We start from the raw sequence: 20,727 nt of genomic DNA, 5'->3' as shown, positions 1-20,727 counted from the left end.
CCCACATTAATATGGCTGCCATTCTGTTGTCTGTTGTGTATGTATGCAGACAGAGCCAGCACCACTGGTCCAGCGAGCAGAGTCTTCCATCAGTTACCCCCAGCGGCTCAGGAGTCGAGGCCCAGTCTGTTTCTCAGCTTCACCTTCTGCAGAAACTCTCCCTGCTTAAACTCACTGCTCTCATGGACAAGTACTCCCCATCTAGCAAGCAGGGCTGGAACTGGTAAGGAATGGGAAGGGGAGAGGGAGGGGGAGAGATGGAATGGTATGGGGAAGGGTGTGGAGAAAGAAGTAGGGAAGGGGATGAATGACCAAAATTAGGAGGAGAGCAATGAGGGAGAGGGGAGGATGGGGAAAGGTGGTGGGGAAGAGGGGGGGAAGGGAAGAGGAGGAAGATTAGAGGCAACTTGTTCAGAGGTTAATTTATTATTTATGTTGTCACGAACCGGCTCAAAGCCCGTAACAACGGGTGACAACGTGGAGATAAGGAGTAACAAAATATACATTTATTAACTAAAGCAACTAAGGAAAATATACAATGATGTGTGTAATCAGTAGTGTAAGTGAGTTTTGCGTGCATGAATGTGATAATGCAGGGTGTTGAAAGGTGCCAAAGCAAACAAACAAAAGGCCACCAAGAACCACAACGCAATCTACAAAGGTGTCTGCATGGAGAGAGTCTCTTCCATGAATGTGGAAGAGGTCTATTTATCCTTTATAAAATTCAGCGTCTGAAAGAAATGACAAAGTATGACCTTCAGCTTAGAAATTATAGACAGAAGGGCTTCCCGGGTGGCGCAGTGGTTAAGGGCGCTGTACTGCAGCGCCAGCTGTGCCATCAGAGTCCTGGGTTCGCGCCCAGGCTCTGTCGTAACCGGCCGCGACCGGGAGGTCCGTGGGGCGACGCACAATTGGCCTAGCGTCGCCCGGGTTAGGGAGGGCTTGGTCGGTAGGGGTGTCCTTGTCTCATCGCGCACCAGCGACTCCTGTGGCGGGCTGGGCGCAGTGTACGCTAGCCAAGGTGGCCAGGTGCACAGTGTTTCCTCAGGCGCATTGGTGCGGCTGGCTTCCGGGTTGGATGTGCGCTGTGTTAAAAAAGCAGCGGCTTGGTTGGTTGTGTATCGGAGGACGCATGACTTTCAACCTTCGTCTCTCCCGAGCCCGTACGGGAGTTGTAGCGATGAGACAAGATAGTAGCTACTACAACAATTGGATACTACGAAATTGGGGAGAAAAAGGGGTAAAATTCAAAAAAATAAAAAATAAATAAATAAAAATTAAAAAAAAAAAAAATAATAATAATAATTATAGACATCATTCCTTTTTGGTTAAGGTCTGTGGTGTACACTCCCATCTGGCTCTTGTGTCTAGGTAATTGGCCAGGCCTCTTATTTATTATTATTTATTGTTTGGATCCCAAACAATTTTACTTTCTGGCAAAACATCGGTTTACATTTGGGAAAAGTGAAGTGCTTACACATCCCAATGTTTCCCTGCGTTTTTAGTTTGTTATTGATTGGAACGAGGCAGGCATGTGCTTACCATCTGCTAGAATTTGGTGAAGTGTTTCCAGCGCAGGGCAAAGACCTATGGCCTAGAGAGTACACTAATGAAAGATATGGTGGAATGTTAACTCAAACATAGTGGCTAGGAACCTTTCCTCTTGGTGGTTAATGGCCGTGACCTCAAATAGCGTTACACAGGAAACACGTAATGATGCATGGGAACCATAGATGTAACATGCGCCCGAATACAACAGCTGTAGTATACCTTACAGTAAGTATTTCACTGTAAAGTCTACACCTGTTGTATTCGGTGCATGTGACAAATAAAATTAGATTTGATAGAGATAGATAGAGGACTCATCTTCGTATCTGTCCCATTATAGCGTCTGTGACAGCATCTCCATTTTAAAGTAGTCCATTTTCTTATTTTTCATTGGCTGATTGCTCCCAACTCATAGGAATCCCCACCCAGTTGACTACTTTAAAATGGAGGAAGCCCTCAATGGCAACGTCCATACTAAAATGGGTTATATCCATGATGAGTCCTCTATCTATCTCCATGATGGGAAGTCAACACATCCCAATCTGTCAGAATGAGTTTTGCTTTCATTGTTTGTAGCTATTTCCTCACCCATGTTTCGAAATCTGATCTCCTAACCTTGGATCCCCCACGGATCAATTAATAAAGTGTTTGACATTATTCATTTGTGTAGCGAACTGGAGTAAAAGTGATTGCTTAAAGCGGCAATCAGCAGTAGAATCAATAACAAAGCGTATCCCCAGCCTTGTTTGGGTGAAAAGCTTAGGGATGGGGCTGGAGAAATGTAACCACTCTCAAATTCCTAGACAGGGCTATGGATGCAAGGACTGGCCATCCATTATATCAAAATTGTAGTTTTAACCATGCTTTGAGGCTATATAGTGTTTGTTTGCATTTACTTTGTTGACAAACATTGAGGTTTTGGGGTACGACAGTTGAAATAAGCTCAAGAAGGAATGTATAAGTTATATGCTTCAAGAATCAATTTCTACACGTAATTCATTTTGATGTAGCAATTGATGTAGCATCTGCTGAGTTCCCCTTTAAGGCAAAATGACAGGGTAATTGACTTTTTGAGAGCAGAGTAATTGGGCTATTTGTTTTAACAATCATTGAGCTAACTACAAAATAAATAACCTACTCCTGCCTCTCATCGCTTTCCCATTGATCCTGAGCTTCAGTATTCTGTACAAGTTTCATTCCAGATAACTGTTGTCTTATTTGCTGTGGCCAAACACCTTTCCCCTTGGCTTTGTCTCTAATGAACAAAATCTACATGTGGTTATTACCTAGCAGGGAGAGGCTGGGGCTCATCAAACACATGACCAAACAGGAAACTCTCTCTCCCTCACTCACACAATTACATGAAATCATGAGCAGAACACCATTAAGCTAATGAAATGAGGTGGACGCAGAAGATATGTTTTAATTGAACAGCTGAAGACTAGAATGGAAATGCAGTCCGTAATGGGAGAGAGCACTATCAAAGAGAAGCATGCTGTATGAACATTTGTGAATCTAATTCCAGTCGACTCATCATACATTTGATTGGCTCTGAAGCTAGCTATCTCAAGGTGCCTGAACTTTGAGAGGAAGGATTTAAATTGCCTTCATGTTATCTTCTTGGCTACACTGGCCGTTACCATGGCACTCACTTGCTGGCTTATGAAAACACTTGCTGGGCTTTAAAAGAAATATCCTGTCAGAGTCGTACACAAAGTCCTCTGCTAAGTGCATGTGTGAGTCTTGGTCAGATACCTATGTAGGCTCCCACTGGGCACAGACGAGAGTTCAACGTCTATTTTTCATTTACATTTGGTTGAGTTGTCAACTAAGGTGAATTCAACAAATCAAAATCTACAAAACATTGGATTTAGGTTAAAAAAAGACACATTTACCTTACATTGATAACTTTTTGCTAATACAATCAGTTTTCCACATTGATTCACCGTCATTACATATCATTTTGTTTCTGAAATGACATGGAAACAACATTGATTCAACCAGTTTTTGTCCAGTGGGTTCTTACATATTGTACAAATATGCAATGCAGTGTTGTTTGAAGTAGAACATATCCAGAAGGAATAACATACAATGCAACAACTTAGTCATACTTCTGTAAAGTTGCCCTATCTTCATATAACTTCAAAACAAAAACCTCTTTACCTTCAAAAGCAACACTAGAAGTCCATCTTGAATTGTTTGTCTCTCCCCTCAGGACATTCCCAAAGCCTCCGAGGAAGACCAAAGCCCCAGAGCTGAAGGGCAGGAGGGTGTTTGGTGTACCCCTCCTCCACGGTGTGCAGCAGACAGGGGAACCACTACCTTCCAGCATCCTCAAGGCCATAATTTATCTGAGGACAGAGTGTCTCGATCAGGTACTGGACTCTAACCTCCTGTACAACCAATATACAGTTGAAGTCAGAAGATTACAGAATAATAGTAGCAAGAATAATAGTAGAGAGAATTATTTATTTCAGCTTTCATTTCTTTCATCACATTCCCAGTGAGTCAGAAGTTTACATACACTCAATTAGTATTTGGTAGCATTGTCTTTAAATTGTTTCACTTGGGTCAAACGTTTCAGGTAGCCTCCCACAAGTTTCCCACAATAAGATGGGTGAATTTTGGCCCATTTCGCCTGACAGAGCTGATGTAACTGAGTCAGGTTTGTAGGCCTCCTTGCTTGCACAAGCGTTTTCAGTTCTCCCCACAAATGTTCTATAGGATTGAGGTCAGGGCTTTGGGATGGCAACTCCAATACCTTGACTTTGTTGTCCTTAAGCCATTTTGCCACAACGTTGGAGGTATGCTTGGGGTCATTGTCCATTTGGAAGACCCATTTGAGACCAAGCTTTAACTTCCTGACTGATGTCTTCAGATGTTGCTTCAATATATCCACATCATTTTCCTGCCTCATGATGCCATCTATTTTGTGAAGTGCACCAGACCCTCCTGCAGCAAAGCCCCCCCATAACATGATGTTACCACCCCTGTGCTTCACGGTTGGGATGGTGTTCTTCGGGCTTGCAAGCCACCCCCTTTTTCCTCCAAAGATAACGACAGTCATTATGGCCAAACAGTTCTATTTTTCTTTCATCAGACCAGAGGACATTTCTCCATAAAGGATAATCTTTGTCCCCATGTGGGTTGCAAACCGTAGTCTGGCTTTTTTTATGGCGGTTTTGGAGCAGTGGCTTCTTTCTTGCTGAGCGACCTTTCAGGTTATGTCGATATAGGACTTGTTTTACTGTGGATATAGATACTTTTGTAGCCGTTTCCTCCAGCATCTTCACAAGGTCCTTTGCTGTTGTTCTGGGATTGATTTGCACTTTTTGCACCAAAATACGTTCATCTCCAGGAGACAGAACACATCTCCTTCCTGAGTGGAATGACGGCTGCGTGGTCCCATGGTGTTAATACTTACGTACTATTGTTTGTACAGATGAATGTGGTACCTTCAGGCGTTTGGAAATTGCTCCCAAGGATGAACTAGACTTGTGGAGGTCTACAATTTTTCTTATGAGGTCTTGGCTGATTTATTTTGATTTCCCCATGATGTCAAGCAAAGAGGCACTGAGTTTGAAGGTAGGCCTTGAAATACACTCACATGTACACTTCCAATTGACTCAAATTATGTCAATTAGACTATCGGAAGCTTCTAAAGCCATGACATCATTTTCTGGAATGTTCCAAGCAGTTTAAAGGCACAGTCAACTTAGTGTTTGTAAACTTCTGGCCCACTGGAATTGTGATATAGTGAAGTATAAGTGAAATAATCTTTCTGTAAACAATTGTTGGAAAAATTACTTGTCATGCACAAAGTAGATGTCCTAAACGACTTGCCAAAACTATAGTTTGTTAATAAGACATTTGTGGAGTGATGACTCCAACCAAGTGTATGTAAACTTCCAACTTCAACTGTATACAGTACTGCTCATGCATTATTAAAGCTAGAGTCCTTAATTGAAACAAACAATAACAAAGCAGTTTTGGTAATGGGCCTAGGGAAATGTAACCACTCTCAAATTCATCCATTATATCCAAATTATAGTTTTAACAATGTTGTGTGTTTACATTTAAATTGTTTACAAACATTGGTGTAAAACAAGATTATATTTTGGGTTCTGATGGAGTACGACAGTTGAACTAAGCTCATGAGGCATTTATAAGTTATATTCTTCAAGAATCAATAGATCATTAATTTGTAAGTCCAAAAATACATGTAGCAGCTAAGGATTCTAGCTTTATAGGGACAGTTCACCCAATATCAAAGTTGGTTAGATGGTTTCATACCTCAAAAATGGTCTAAAGTCAAGCTTACAGTCCTGATTCCATGCCATCTACAGTGGGCTCTCTACATAACATAACGTCATGGAATATGGACCACAGTTGACAAAGTACTTAGATTCATGGGGTGAACTGTCCCTTTAAGATTGCGAAGGACACCCAGGTCTGGGCCATCAGCTATTCCTCTCCAACCTATTAACATCGGTGTCATGCATTGATACTACGGAGTACACAGCACCTGGGTTGAATTACACCCCCGTGACACCTTGACCTACTGTAAATTGGAGTCATGGTTAAACACAGTGGAGGGTCCTATACTGAGAACAGAGACAGATGAGCACGAGGAATGGGAGGTCCGCTTTCATTTATCTTCCATGTTGAGGGTGGGTTATGAGGTGCTTTAGAGGGATCTCCTACTTACAAAGATGAATGGAAGTTATCCTAGTTCGACAGGACTTAGGATAGCCTCCTACATGAGTCTGACCTGCCATCCCGGCTTTAAAACTCCCATTCCACACCACACGCACACACTCCTAACCCTCTCATCCTCTCAGGTGGGTCTGTTTCGAAAGTCGGGGGTGAAGTCTCGTATCCAGTACCTGCGCGACATGGTGGAGGCGGACCCAGAGGCCATGTCCTACGAGGGTCAATCAGCTTTTGACGTGGCTGATATGGTGAAGCAGTACTTCAGAGACCTACCAGAACCTGTGTTCTCCAGCAAGCTCTGCAAGTCCTTCCTGCATATCTACCAATGTAAGAGGATAGAACTTACAACACTGCTTGGGCCAGTACAGTAAAGACTGGATTGGCTAAACATGCAAGAAAGGTTCAAATGCTGGCTAAGTAGGCAGATTGAAACCAGTTTTGGACATTTTTATAGTATAAGCACAATGAGAGAATCATAAAGCAATTCTATCCACATACTTATATGTCTCGCTCCCACCTCCACAGACTTCCCCAAAGACCAGCAGTTCTGTGCGGCCCAAGCAGCCATCTTACTCCTGCCTGATGAGAACCGTGAGGCCCTGCAGACACTCCTCCTCTTCCTCCGAGATGTGGTGGGCTGCGTGGACGAAAACCAGATGACCCCCACCAATATCGCTGTGTGCCTGGCCCCCTCCCTCTTCCATCTCAACACGCTGAAGAGAGAGGACAACACAGCAAGGTACGGTGCTGTCTCCTGAGGAGGAGGGTGACGTCAAGTTTCCCCTAGACTCTAGGGTCTTACTCTAGATGCTGATCTATGCAGTTTGGGAATTTGAACCATAGTGGTTGAGGTTAGGATTGGAGGATGGTGCTGGTCAATGTAGCCAGGTACAGTCCACTGCCTCCTGGGGAGGAGTAGGACAAAGTTAACCCCAAAAGTGTTCTTATATCAGCATCTAGGGGTTTTCAACCATAATGGTTGAGGTTAGGATTGGGGGAGTGTAAGATGATCCTAGATCTGTGTGTAAGAGCAACTTCTAGACGAGCAGAGGTCTGGGAGTCTTTTTCCCGCATTCCTAGTTAGAACGTCCTCTTACGTTGTTGCATAAGATTACTCCGGTGCACATTGCTTTGCATTCATCGCTACAACTGCAGGTTTTCATTTGTCTGTTTGAAATGTTGTGTTTGTTTTTCCTTCTTCTTACGCATCAGATTCATGTTAAAGTGTGGAGTTAGGTTCTTTGAGTTCCCAGAGATTACATCAACTGTAGTAATGTAGCCAAAACCCTATTTCCCTGTGCAGTAATGAATAGCTGTCGGATGGGTTTAGTTTAAAGGCAGCGAGAGAGAGACTTATGTAACCCTGCATGAATCGCCCATCTGGACATAATTTCTCTTAGAGGAGATATTATATATTTAATACTGTTCAGCTGGTTACTGCAAGAGAAAGAGAAAAGGGGGAGAGATGGGTGGAGGGAAAGAGAGGGGAGGGAGGGAGAAAGAGAAAAGGGGGAGAGAGGGGTGGAGGGAAAGAGAGGGGAGGGAGGGAGAAAGAGAAAAGGGGGAGAGAGGGGTGGAGGGAAAGAGAGGGGAGGGAGGGAGAAAGAGAAAAGGGGGAGAGAGGGGTGGAGGGAAAGAGAGGGGAGGGAGGGAGAAAGAGAAAAGGGGGAGAGAGGGGTGGAGGGAAAGAGAGGGGAGGGAGGGAGAAAGAGAAAAGGGGGCGAGATGGGTGGAGGGAAAGAGAGGGGAGGGAGGGAGAAAGAGAAAAGGGGGAGAGAGGGGTGGAGGGAAAGGGGTGGAGGGAGGGAGAAAGTGAAAAAGGGGAGTGATGGGTGGAGGGAAAGAGAGGGGAGGGAGAGAGAAAGAGAAAAGGGGGAGAGAGGGGTGGAGGGAGGGAGAAAGTGAAAAAGGGGAGTGATGGGTGGAGGGAAAGAGAGGGGCGGGAGAGAGAAAGAGACGGTCCAGGTGAGAAACAGGGAGACACATTTGCACATGATTAATTTTTCAAAACACATCTGTCTATGAACTTAGCTTTTGAGTTTGGCGCTCAGCTCACAAGACTAGTTATCTGTAGTTGTTGGCAAAGATAGACACACAAACACACACACAGCTCAGCTGCACACACACTGCTGATACCCGGTATTCTGACAGCATGTCTAGAAGTTCCAACTTCACGTCGAAAAGTTGCGTGGTGGACCCAGTGATGTCGTATCGCCAGTCAGAGACAATAGACCACCTCCCTCCTCCTTCTCTTCCTTGTGCTAGGGCAGCAGTCCAGGGGAGCCAGCGGGCTCAGCCATTACCCCACAGGCTGTAAGAGCAGAGCACTGATGGAAATCAGAACACAACACACTGGAAACAGAGTTCTGCCTTGATACACGTCACACTCTAACACTGGAAACAATGACCAGAACAAATCAACTCCACTCCAATGGACTGTTGTGTTGTGGCACATTGTGCTTCTAGGATACAGTGGCGTTAGTAAATATTTTGCTGTTTTGCTTTGCTACATATTTTAATTTGTTTGGAAGTCGATGCTGACGTTACTTTTTACATTGAATAACAGTCCCTTTTCTCAGTTTCTGCTTGTAAGGGTCACAAATGAACTGCATAGTATGAGTCTATGGAAGCCTTGTGTAGCAATATAAACTGTACTCCATATATTTTCAACTCTGATGTAAAGACATTTCCTGTTTCTCTGACCTAGGTCAAGCCACAGGAAGTACAGCCTGGGTAGGCCTGACCAGAGGGACCTTAGTGAGAACCTGGCTGCCACTCAAGGCCTGGCCCACATGGTGACGGAGTCCTTGTGCCTCTTCAAGGTACACACTACAGTAAAGTTAGGGTACAGCCTGTTCTAGCCACACTAATCCGCATCACATGTGTGCACAGCATGTAGGTGTTACTGCCAAGACCCAGCAGAGCACACACCATTCTCTCATGAGTGTACTCTCTCTGTGCAGTAGTACGTAAAGTACATTACAAAAAGCAGACAGGCACTTTTCCTATTGTTCATAACCATAACCCATCTGCAGGGGAAATTAAATGAGGAGGCACTTCATCTATGTTATTCAGTTCAGTCAGTTCATTGTATTGACTTGATTATACAGAATAAGAATATCAGAAAATGAGAACATGAATGCCAACAGGCGATTAATCACCATAGCTTCGCTTAATGCAATAGTGTATCAAATGATCAAGAAGTCATATGTAGTTTCTTGTGACAGACGTTAACACGCAATATTTGGTTCTGGTTGTCGAGATGAAGTCATTAGTGGCCCTGTTTGTGAAAACGTCAAGCTAACTCTTCCTCTCTCTTTCTCTCATCCTTCCAGCTTCCAGAGTTCTGGCCGGGCCAGAGTGTGAGCAACCCCAGTGAGGAGGCTGTCTGGGTGGATGTGGGTCGGAGTTCGCCCTCTCAGGGTGAGGAGGAGGAGCAGGATGAGAGGGCCAGACTGGTCCAGACCACCCAGCACCTGTTGAGAGAGGCCAGGGAGAAGAGTAGAGGCTGGGAGTCCTGCTCTGGACCAGACAATGTGGACCTGGCTTTTAAGAAGGTGTGTGGTGGAATCTGATGGAATGAATGAATGAATAAAATAAAATGAAAGAATACAGTGACCAATAAAAGTTTGACAGCAAGCCACTACCAAAACAACACCTATAAAGAACAGCCGAGACTAATGAAAGGTTAATTATGTATGAGTCAACATAAAAACATTCTCCAGTGAGTCAGACACATTAAGCACACAGAGCTTGAGCTGAGATGTGTGTGTGTAAGAGGGGTTATCAAGGGTCAAAGTCACGTTCTCACACTGGGTCTCACCACCTTGCCCCCCCATACCAGGTCGATGATGGCTGGCCCCTACGGTTGTGGAAGGGCTCTGTTGAGGTAGATGCCTCCCAGAAAGAAGCCCTCCAGCGGGTCCTGAGGGAGCATGGGCACTGGGAGAAGACCCTCAAACAGTCTGCAGTAGTCCAGACACTGACCAAGGACACCGAGGTCTACCGCTACCTCCTGCAAGGCCTGGGATCCCGGCCGCCACAGGAGCACCTGCTGCTGAGGTAATGAGGTGTTACCAGGGCGACGCTGCATGGGTCTTTAGGCAGGCTGCTGACTTTGCTGCTTAACAGTATAAGGGACAGAGGAGTCAGGGACAAACAGAGTTTAGCTTGGACTTGAATACTCTGGCTAAAGTTGTTTTGAAATGGTGCCTATTGTTGTTGTACTAGTGCAACATTTTGGTATCACAGTGAATGAAAAATTAAAAAGCTAGTTTAGTCAAGTTACATTAAAGTGTTGGGGTCAAAGAATTGTTGACTGTTTACTCAAACACCCAGTCAAATTGTAGCTGAATATCTGAGGGGCTATTTCTCACGCCGCTTGAGTCTGAAGTCTGTTTTTAAATTAACCAGAATAATCTCCTATCATTTCCCCATGCAGGACCTGGCAGTCAGACCTGTCGGCTGGTCCTGCTTATGTGTCGGCTGTGTCTACAGAGCACCGTGAGGCCCCCATGGAGGGGGTGAGAGCCCAGGTCCTCTCTTGCCTCTACCTGGTAGAACCCCTGGGGGCTAAGAAGTCCCGACTTACACACCTCTGTCGTACAGATACAAGGTAGGAAAGACTGAGGAAGGGAGGGAGAGAATGAAAGATTTGAGAAAATGCAGAGCCTTTAAAAAATATATCCAGAGACTAGCTTATTCTTTACCTTCAGTATCTCAAGTGCAATCCCAGCTTCTCAAAAGAGACACTCAAATAGAGAGAAAATAAAGAAATGAACAGAAAGAAGGGACCCCTCGTGTACAACTTGATTTAGCTATCTTCAAAGTTCTCTCTAGATTTTCTGCTTCTTACATGATCAATTTATTCCCTGCGTGGTTCTGCTGGGTTATTCTGTAGACCCCCGCTATTTCCATTTGTTTCAGCTGATTTAATGAAACAAGCCAGGCAATGGAAAACAGGTGTCTATAAGCAATAGGAGACAGAGATATACAGAGACAGAGAGAGAGATTAAATGAAAAGATGACAGAGAGAAGTCAAAAGAGAGACTGAAAGAGAATGAGGGGAAAGTAGAGGGAGTGTGTCTTATACTGAAATATATTGTACTGCTCCAATGGACCAGCATCAGTGGAAGTAGTTGACTACTCACTTAGCCACACTTTCATCACACTAGGAGTTTCAGTAAGGCAGCATAGTGAGATTTGAACGAGACGGTTTGCCAACAAGACAGATTCACACGATTATCTCTGCAGGTTTTTCTCACTTCATTACATCAGAACTGAGCAGCAATGGAGAACATCTCTGCCTTGTTCTACTCTCTTTAAATACTCATAGAAAAGAGCTTGGCAGGCTTAAAATGTATTGGCTTTATTTGTAGTGCCAGTGGCATTAGACAATTTTTTTTATTGTCACACACCCGATAGGTGCAGTGAAATGTTTTCCTATTATCGATAATAAATTCACTGGTCTTCAGTCTGCTAAGCTTAACAGCGAAGGCCAATGAGACTGATCCAATCGGAGGATATAGAGGAAATTGAAAGTGAAAGAGTCTGTCAGTGTGTCTCATGCAGCAAGGTTTGGTTGCGTTCCAGGCAGACTATATTGCGGTATTGCTACATGCAGCAATGGTTGCTTGTCACGTCACTAGTTATCCATTAACTTGTCCAGCGATTGTTTTTGTTGATATTTAGAAAGGTTGCCTTTAAAATGGATGAGTTAATTGCATGCTACGGTGCGTTTCCATTTAGTGTCGATAAAAACAGCTGCACGTAAGGACGTCCCACCATAAATAAAAAGTGGTTGAAGTGTTTCCATGATCTATTTAGGCAAGTTGCGCATTAGGCCTAATAAATTGGTGACAGGCTATTCCCTCCCACCTATCTGTTTCATGTCTCAGGTAGTCTGCGAAAGCCAGCATGGATAGAATGCAATAATTGACTAATATTTTCCATAATTGTAATCCTTCTTACGTGGCAACATATCGCCACAGTCCATGCCATGGTGAAACTTGCATTCCTGTAGATTAGAAATAATTGGATAGTGAAACTTGCCAAGCAAACAGAAAAGCAAGATGAAACATTTAAAGAACTCTTGAGTCAGGACAATCCTTGTCTGGCAAAGAAACATCATTTCTATAGTTGAAAAAACACACTGCTCAAAAAAATAAAGGGAACACTTAAACAACACAATGTAACTCCAAGTCAATCACACTTCTGTGAAATCAAACTGTCCACTTAGGAAGCAACACTGATTGACAATGAATTTCACATGCTGTTGTGCAAATGGAATAGACAACAGGTGGAAATTATAGGCAATTAGCAAGACACCCCCAATAAAGGAGTGGTTCTGCAGGTGGTGACCACAGACCACTTCTCAGTTCCTATGCTTCCTGGCTGATGTTTTGGTCACTTTTGAATGCTGGCGATGCTTTCACTCTAGTGGTAGCATGAGACGGAGTCTACAACCCACACAAGTGGCTCAGGTAGTGCAGCTCATCCAGGATGGCACATCAATGCGAGTTGTGGCAAGAAGGTTTGCTGTGTCTGTCAGCGTAGTGTCCAAAGCATGGAGGCGCTACCAGGAGACAGGCCAGTACATCAGGAGACGTGGAGGAGGCCGTAGGAGGGCAACAACCCAGCAGCAGGACCGCTACCTCCACCTTTGTGCAAGGAGGAGCAGGAGGAGCACTGCCAGAGCCCTGCAAAATGACCTCCAGTAGGCCACAAATGTGCATGTGTCTGCTCAAACGGTCAGAAACAGACTCCATGAGGGTGGTATGAGGGCCCGACGTCCACAGGTGGGGGTTGTGCTTACAGCCCAACACCGTGCAGGACGTTTGGCATTTGCCAGAGAACACCAAGATTTCACAGATGAAAGCAGGTTCACACTGAGCACATGTGACAGAAGTGACAGAGTCTGGAGACTCCGTGGAGAACGTTCTGCTGCCTGCAACATCCTCCAGCATGACCGGTTTGGCGGTGGGTCAGTCATGGTGTGGGGTGGCATTTCTTTGGGGGGCCGCACAGCCCTCCATGTGCTCGACAGAGGTAGCCTGACTGCCATTAGGTACCGAGATGAGATCCTCAGACCCCTTGTGAGACCATATGCTGGTGCGGTTGGCCCTGGGTTCCTCCTAATGCAAGACCTCATGTGGCTGGAGTGTGTCAGCAGTTCCTGCAAGCGGAAGGCATTGATGCTATGGACTGGCCTGCCCATTCTCCAGACCTGAATCCAATTGAGCACATCTGGGACATCATGTCTCGCTCCATCCACCAACGCCACGTTGCACCACAGACTGTCCAGGAGTTGGCGGATGCTTTAGTCCAAGTCTGGGAGGAGATCCCTCAGGAGACCATCCGCCACCTCATCAGGAGCATGCCCAGGCATTGTAGGGAGGTCATACAGGCACGTGGAGGCCACACACACTACTGAGCCTCATTTTGACTTGTTTTAAGGACATTACATCAAAGTTGGATCAGCCTGTAGTGTGGTTTTCCACTTTAATTTTGAGTGTGACTCCAAATCCAGATCTCCAAGGGTTGATAAATTTGATTTCCATTGATAATTTTTGTGTGATTTTGTTGTCAGCACATTCAACTATGTAAAGAAAAAAGTATTTAATAAGAATATTTCATTCATTCAGATCTAGGATGTGTTATTTTAGTGTTCCCTTTATTTTTTTGAGCAGTGTATATTTAGCAAGCAGTAGATCTTCAGAATGACATGTGGAGTGGAGCTTTATAGTTAATAGTAGTTTGTTGAATAATTTTGAAGGTACTATAAACTATCATAATTTATTTGAAAAAGTTTCCATTATCGTTTAATAATAAAATAAAAAAAGTTAGACTAAAGAAAAAATACACCCGTTGAATAGATAAAAATGTTGTCCATCTTTAGAACATTTCTAGTGGTTAAAAGCGTTGGGCCAGTAACCAGGTCGCTGTTTCCAATCCCCGAGCCGACTAGGTGAAAAATCTGTCGATGTGCTCAAGCAAGGCACTTAAGTATAAGAACGTCTGCTAAATGACAAAAATGTCAAATGTATCCTATCTGCGGTTTCCATTACACATGTTGCAATAATTTGCGACATTGCTTTTGTAGAATAAACGTTGGTCGATGGAAACCTGCAGACTGACTGATATGGTTTGGTCTGGCAGGCAACTTCAGTGTAGTCTGCCTGACATGTGGCCCTTGTGTTTCTCCGACTGTCTCATCTGAACCCTGGTGATGCTTCCTGTGTACTAACTTCCTTTTCCTGTGTGGTTTCCAGGGGCCGGTCCCAGGAGTGGCACAACAGAGTGAGTGGACACCTACTGGCTTCCAACCTGCTGGCTATCAGGGACTCCTTCAGACCTGACCATAGATAGAACAAGATCTGAGTCATAGTCCCGAGACAGAGCCCAGGCCTTGTCGAGCCAAAAGAGGAGGAGAGAGGAGAACAACACAAACAGATAGACAGAAGCCTCCAGGCATACAGCTGTAGCAGAGGAAATGAAAGAGGGAGTAGAAGGCAAGAGGGGGGGGGGGGGGGCTGAGAAGTTGTCTTAAACCCGAGACCTGATGTGAATTCCAGAAGCGGACTCACAGCAGGGGTCGTCTGATGAAGTGTTCAGGCGGAGGCGGCGGAGCTTTGCGTTATCAAGAGTGACTCGGGAGCCTGTCACCGTAATGAAATGTCTCATCCCATTTAAGTGACTGTTTCAGGCCTAATGCATGGCAGGGGGGCCTCCGGCAGAGAGTTAGAACAGGGCCTCGTGTGACAGTTCAGTAGAAAATATACCTTTTTGGCGATAAAACCCTCGGTTGGTCACACTTTCAAGCAGGGCAAAGTCAAGGATTTAGGAAAGCCTTGTCTTGCAGTTGAGAACTGAGGAGATTCTCTTGTACATGTGCCATTGTGACAGATATCCAGTGAGGCAGGTTGCGGTCCTCAAAACTGTACTCTGTAAATTATTTTACTGTCAAAATAATTTTACTTAATTTTACTTGTATGTGTGTATTTGACTTGACACTTCAGTGTTGCTCTGGTTTTAAAAGTGTCTAATGTTGTAAACTTACAAATGTATAACAGTATGTTTATACATGTACATATTCATAAGTGTGCTTTATCTTATTCAATTTATTATTAAATGGCTTTTATTTCTTAAAATTATTAAACAAAATGTATTTAGCAATACTAAGAGATTTATTTTAATATTGTTTTTCAAGATGAAAAAAACTGCAGCGTACCTTTTTTGTAATTAGTGTGCTGAATTGAAATGATACATCAATAATGACAACTGATTAAAATGTTGATTTCTCTATAGCCTTCTCACTTTTGTGTGTGTGTCGTGATGATGGCCTGCTTGAATCCCAGCCAGTCACACTGATTGTTCCCTCTGAAGACCCTGAAATAGAGAACAGCCAGAGGAAGATGTGTCACACTGCTTCCATCAGAGAAGATTTACAGGTCTGGGCTTATGATGTTCATTTCCAAAGACAAACATTCTCTCTCCCTGTTACAATACACTTAGGAAATAATTTATGCTGTCAAACTGCCCACTCGTGTCATATTTGCATAATTTTCATTTGCATATCGTAGAGTCATCTCCAAGATCACATAATTCAATCCACTTTAAAACACTTAGTACTGAGGCATTGGCCTAATATCAGGAATATGCTGAATAACTGCATGAGAATGGGAAGTAAAAATACCTCACATGGTTAGGAAATCAGGCTGGATATAAAAGATGACTGTTGGAATTCCTATGACAGTCTTGAATAACAGCAACGTATAGCATATAACAGCGCTAATGACTGGCGAAGATTTCAGATTGGGTTCAGGTAAATCCATTCCATAAGGTTGCGCAATCAGGAAGTGTCTTGACAACTTGATGACTAACTCAAGGGTCAGAAGAGGTCATGATGGAATCAGGCCAGAAATATTACTCAACAGATCCTTGACGCCTAACCTCTCCTCTCACCACCTAACACTTGGTAACCTAGTAGTATAGCACGAAAGACTGGGATGTGACTACAGTCCATGGAAATTGAAGTAGACACTTGAGGAAAAACACATTAATTTTGTGCAGTGAAGTCACCTGGCTGGCTGACCCAGAGGGGCAGAATAAGATGGAACCATAGACTACTGCTGAGGGATCTATATTCCTATTGTTAATGCACGTGCTATTGAAGCTTGGTGCCAAAACAACATGGCAAACCATTTTCCTCCTGAAGCCTCTGTCAAAACTCCTTTAGCATATTGTCCTTCAACCAGGGACCTGCACACCAAAGTACCCATTTTGTGGAAGACATACATTTTTAATAAAGGCACTGGGAATCACTTTGAGGAGCGTCTATAAAGTCATGCAGTGAAATGATAAAAGATGAATACAAATAAAGTGTATGGATATTTAATACGTTCTGGTGATGGATCATACACAGAGACTTCCTCTTGGCAGTTTATGAGCTCAACTCGAGTTTGGAACAATATTATATTGCTCACCTCGCGGCATCCTTTACAGCATAAGTCCATCTACAACAGTGCATAACTTTCCCATGGGCATACACAGCCTTACAATTAAAGTCTTGAGGGCTGCCTCAGAGAGTGAGATCTATAATTTATCATCTATAAAGAGTTTGTTCTCTAATTTAGTGAGCCTGCTAACACAGAACACTTAGTTGAAAGAGACAGAGAAAACAATGTTGGTTTTGGGGTCATTCAGGCTAGTCCAACTTCATTTGAGAGGCTAATGAGTATAGTTGAAGGCCGCAAGTCTAATGCAACCACATGCTGTGTCAAACTCAACGAAACCCTGGCATGGGATAAAAGTCCTCACACAGTAATGAGTGAAGTGGAAAGCCATGGTGGACACCCTATGCTCCAATGGATCTGAAAGTACCAACTATGTAAAGCCAGTTAAGGCACGAGCTGTGCGAAGTCTTAGATGCACCTTGTTAATCGAACCTGCACAGAAAATATGGTATTTTACAATGTAGCTCCAACCATAACAGCATGGGCTATTTGGCATCGAAAGACAAACCAATCAGTCTCCTTGCTCTTTCTCCTTCCCCTTGTTATCATGTGTAATTTAGAACTCCAGTCTGGTGTAATCGACACCTGTGGGTCCACGGCTACCTGTGAAATGAGTCAATAACATGCAATGGTCCATTTAGCTGGCCTAATCTATTCCATTACTCACACAGCTGATTATCAGGATGGGACAAGGCATTCACATCACTGGTGTTCATTTAACCTTGGCATGTATGGAAATAACCAAGGTGAGGAGCTACTACCACTGTCACCGGGGGGAACAACGGTTGTCCCCAAGTCTCTGTTGCTGGATAAACACCATAGGAAAAACTGAGCCTAGCCAAGCCAAGCTGTACTGGGCTGGCCTGGTTATGGATACACCATTATTGTTGGAACCATGCTGAAAAGTACAATGTGAAAATAAAATAGAGCCAACAGTATGGTTTGGGTCAGCCATGTAGTGTGAATCAGGCATTTAAATCTCCACTGTATGAAAATGATGGAGTCTAACAAAAATATATAGCATTGAGTATTGACATGAAAGTGGATTGAAAAGTATGAAAAATAAGATTCAGACACCACTGATTCACAATATTTTTCAGGAAAAGCAAGAGTCTTCACTTCTGTCTCTCTGTCCTCAAGTGACCAATAACACAGGTGCCTGGGTTTCAAATATATAGACTTGGATGACAGATGGGATAGCTGGACTAAGACGACAGAAAACCTTCTGTCAACTTCAAAGGCAAACGTCCCAAAAATGATACTCAAATAGTCAAAATAATGTGCTCTATTTAAGCGACACGCTTCAAGAACGAATGGATACGTATAGCTACTTAAGCTTCCTTTTTTGGAAATTTCTCTTTGCGATCTACAGTGTGCTGGATGTTTCTCTTGTATTTCATCTGAAATAGTGTTTATTGGTTTACTACAATAAACCAAGATAAAATGTAACACCGCCATCTTGGACCCCATGTGCAATGATTGAGCTGTAGCCCAGGTCAGTATTGCTGTTTTGGCAGCCTCTCCAGCCATTCCTCAATCTCTTGGTATTCTGACATTTATATGGAGAAAGATGAGCATGTTGCCAGAGCATTTTTTAAAAACTTTTTACAAGCAGTATTTTTTATTTGGTATACAGTAAAATCCCAGGTGACATTAATGGGTTGAAGAGTCCCCCCCCCCCTCTTGTAGTCTGAGGAGTTGGGAGGACGGCATGGTGATGTCACTGAAGTCACATCCTGGAGACCGGGTTGATGCCCAGGATGTCGAAGCCTTTAGCCATGATGGCGGCAGTGGCGTCACACAGGAGCATTCTCCACATGTTCACTTTCACCACCTCACCTGTTGAGTGAGTGAGAGATGGGTAAACACATAGATCTTAGGTTATTTCATCCAATCAAATTCCACTAAAATCACATAACATTGCTTAATAACAGAACAGTCACTAAATAGACGTGATGCTATGCAATATTCACAACTCAACGATCCATGGGGCATATTGCTACATGATGAGAAGATCCAATAGAAATTAAAGCTGCAAGCAGTGTTGACGGAGTTCAGCTGTGTGCCCATTGTGCCAGGACAAATTGGACACATTGCCCTGGGATGACCTACTTCTTTACTGTTTACCACACTTTTACTGTTTACCACACTTCAGAACTCAAAATCAAGCTTTTGATGCATTTTGGACCCGTTTCAATGATGTTGACTTCTTTAATTAAACGTCTTCTTCTCCAGAATTGCTGGACTGATAGACAACATATTTGGAATATAACATCTATGGATGCACATCTTAAAAAACGCACTATTTTCCAAGATGCCAACTGAAATAATATGGCCGCTATGAGACAATGAGCTTTTGCATGAATGGTTTTTCCCTGTACAACAGCACCACAATGTGGCCAAACTGAACCATACTTTACAGGTTAGCTAGACTCATAACCTTGAGCATGTGTTCCGAATTTCATCACTGTGTCAAACAGATCAAGAGATATCAAAATGTGCCCGTTATAGTGCCACCGTGTGGTCAATATAAAAAGTGCTTGTTTGTTGTTTTTTTTACCTCTTTTTCGTGATATCCAATTGGTGTTTAGAGTGTTGACCCATCGCTGCAACTCGCGTACGGACTCGGGAGAGGTGAAGGTCGAGAGCCATGCATCCTCCAAAACAACCCTGCCATGCCGCACTGCTTCTTAACACACTGCTCGCTTAACCCGGAAGCCAGCCGCACCAATTTGTGGGACGAGGACATCCCGGCAGGCCAAACCCTCCACTGACCCGGACGACGCTGGGCCAATTGTGCCTCATGGGTTTCACTGCGATGCAGTCCCTTAGACCGCTGCGCCACTCGCGAGGCCCCAGTTATGCTGAATCTTGACAGTGTTTGCCACATGTACCAAGTTTAATTACACTACAAATATCCATGACTGATTTATAGGCATTTATGTGCGAGACCACGCCCATTTGAATGTTTATTGGTAAGTAGAGGCCATGTTGTTTGACATACTAGCCTGGAAAAAAAATACTTTGAGACACCTTGGTCCTTAGATGCCAGATATCAAGTTTTGTGCAGATCGGTCATTTGTGCTAGAGTAGCAACGTTTTAAGCCTTTTTCACAAAATTCCAAATGGCAGAAAATCCATCATGACGGACTTTATGGGTCCTTGAGGTAAATGTGTTCCTTGTGAGCAGAGAGATCTACATACTACATTTCAGGACTCCAGCTCAAACGGGGTGAAGCGCGTGAGCTTTCAAAGCTGGCATTTTCAATCACTTCTTATAGCGCCACCATTGGCATAATAATGCATGAGAGGGTGTAGCCCATGGGATTTTACCATCCTGCCAAGTTGGGCCGTCCTAGGCCTTACCATATCATGGGAATTTGCATGTTATTTTCCTTGGGGGAAGAACCCGGTATAATAATAATGAATGCCAACAAAAGCAATATGGTTTCACCAGCTTCGCTGCTAAACCCGTAATTAAGATAGTAATGAGGGGGAGAGGGCAAATTACACAGACGGGACATTAAGGACATGGACGTCATTGTAATTGACAAATAATACCATTTCCAAATTAATTTACACTAACAAACAAGGCAACAGTAAACATGTCGTCCCCCACGAAGTGTACCTATGATGAAAATTACAGGCCTCTCATCTTAAGTGGGAGAACTTGCACAATTGGTAGCTGACTAAATACTTTTTTGCCCCACTGTATATGATGTTATTGAGAACCACCCATAGACTATTTGTATGGCTAAAACCCAAATGCCCTTCATTGAACTGGAACTTACTTACTGAAGGGTGGAAAACAAGCTGCCATATTCATAACAAAAGAGAATGTTAAACGGAAAAGGTTAACTTTACACTCGTGTGAATTGGTCTATATGGATTGGGCTAAATTGAAATGTTTCTAAGGGAAGAAATATGAAATTCATAAACATGGTAGCAAGTA

General features: G+C 43.6%; 2 protein-coding genes across 4 annotated transcripts in view; one reads left to right on the top strand and one right to left on the bottom strand.

Annotated features, from left to right (window-relative positions):
• The window catches only part of LOC139419496 (rho GTPase-activating protein 7-like), an 81,131-nt gene extending 65,567 nt beyond the window's left edge, over nucleotides 1-15,564 (top strand). For both annotated transcript variants that reach the window (XM_071169451.1, XM_071169452.1), the window contains exons 6-14: nucleotides 50-223; nucleotides 3,764-3,923; nucleotides 6,390-6,588; nucleotides 6,787-7,000; nucleotides 8,969-9,083; nucleotides 9,597-9,818; nucleotides 10,106-10,323; nucleotides 10,703-10,876; nucleotides 14,532-15,564. In XM_071169451.1, coding sequence (XP_071025552.1) covers nucleotides 50-223; nucleotides 3,764-3,923; nucleotides 6,390-6,588; nucleotides 6,787-7,000; nucleotides 8,969-9,083; nucleotides 9,597-9,818; nucleotides 10,106-10,323; nucleotides 10,703-10,876; nucleotides 14,532-14,628 — 1,573 coding nt within the window. In that variant the 3' untranslated portion in view covers nucleotides 14,629-15,564. The remainder of the gene's footprint in view (nucleotides 1-49; nucleotides 224-3,763; nucleotides 3,924-6,389; nucleotides 6,589-6,786; nucleotides 7,001-8,968; nucleotides 9,084-9,596; nucleotides 9,819-10,105; nucleotides 10,324-10,702; nucleotides 10,877-14,531) is intronic.
• Nucleotides 15,565-18,365: 2,801 nt separating this feature from the next.
• The window catches only part of LOC139418225 (arginine--tRNA ligase, cytoplasmic-like), a 38,637-nt gene continuing 36,275 nt past the window's right edge, over nucleotides 18,366-20,727 (bottom strand). For both annotated transcript variants that reach the window (XR_011635286.1, XM_071167514.1), the window contains one exon: nucleotides 18,366-18,614. Coding sequence is in view for 1 of the 2 variants with exons in the window: in XM_071167514.1 (XP_071023615.1) it covers nucleotides 18,505-18,614 (110 nt within the window). In the remaining variant the exon portion in view is untranslated. The remainder of the gene's footprint in view (nucleotides 18,615-20,727) is intronic.

The sequence above is a fragment of the Oncorhynchus clarkii genome, chromosome 10, assembly GCF_045791955.1.
Source record: "Oncorhynchus clarkii lewisi isolate Uvic-CL-2024 chromosome 10, UVic_Ocla_1.0, whole genome shotgun sequence".
NCBI lineage: Eukaryota > Metazoa > Chordata > Actinopteri > Salmoniformes > Salmonidae > Oncorhynchus > Oncorhynchus clarkii.
The sequence above is the reverse complement of the archived record's forward strand: the minus strand, read 5'-3'. Positions and strand labels throughout refer to the sequence as shown.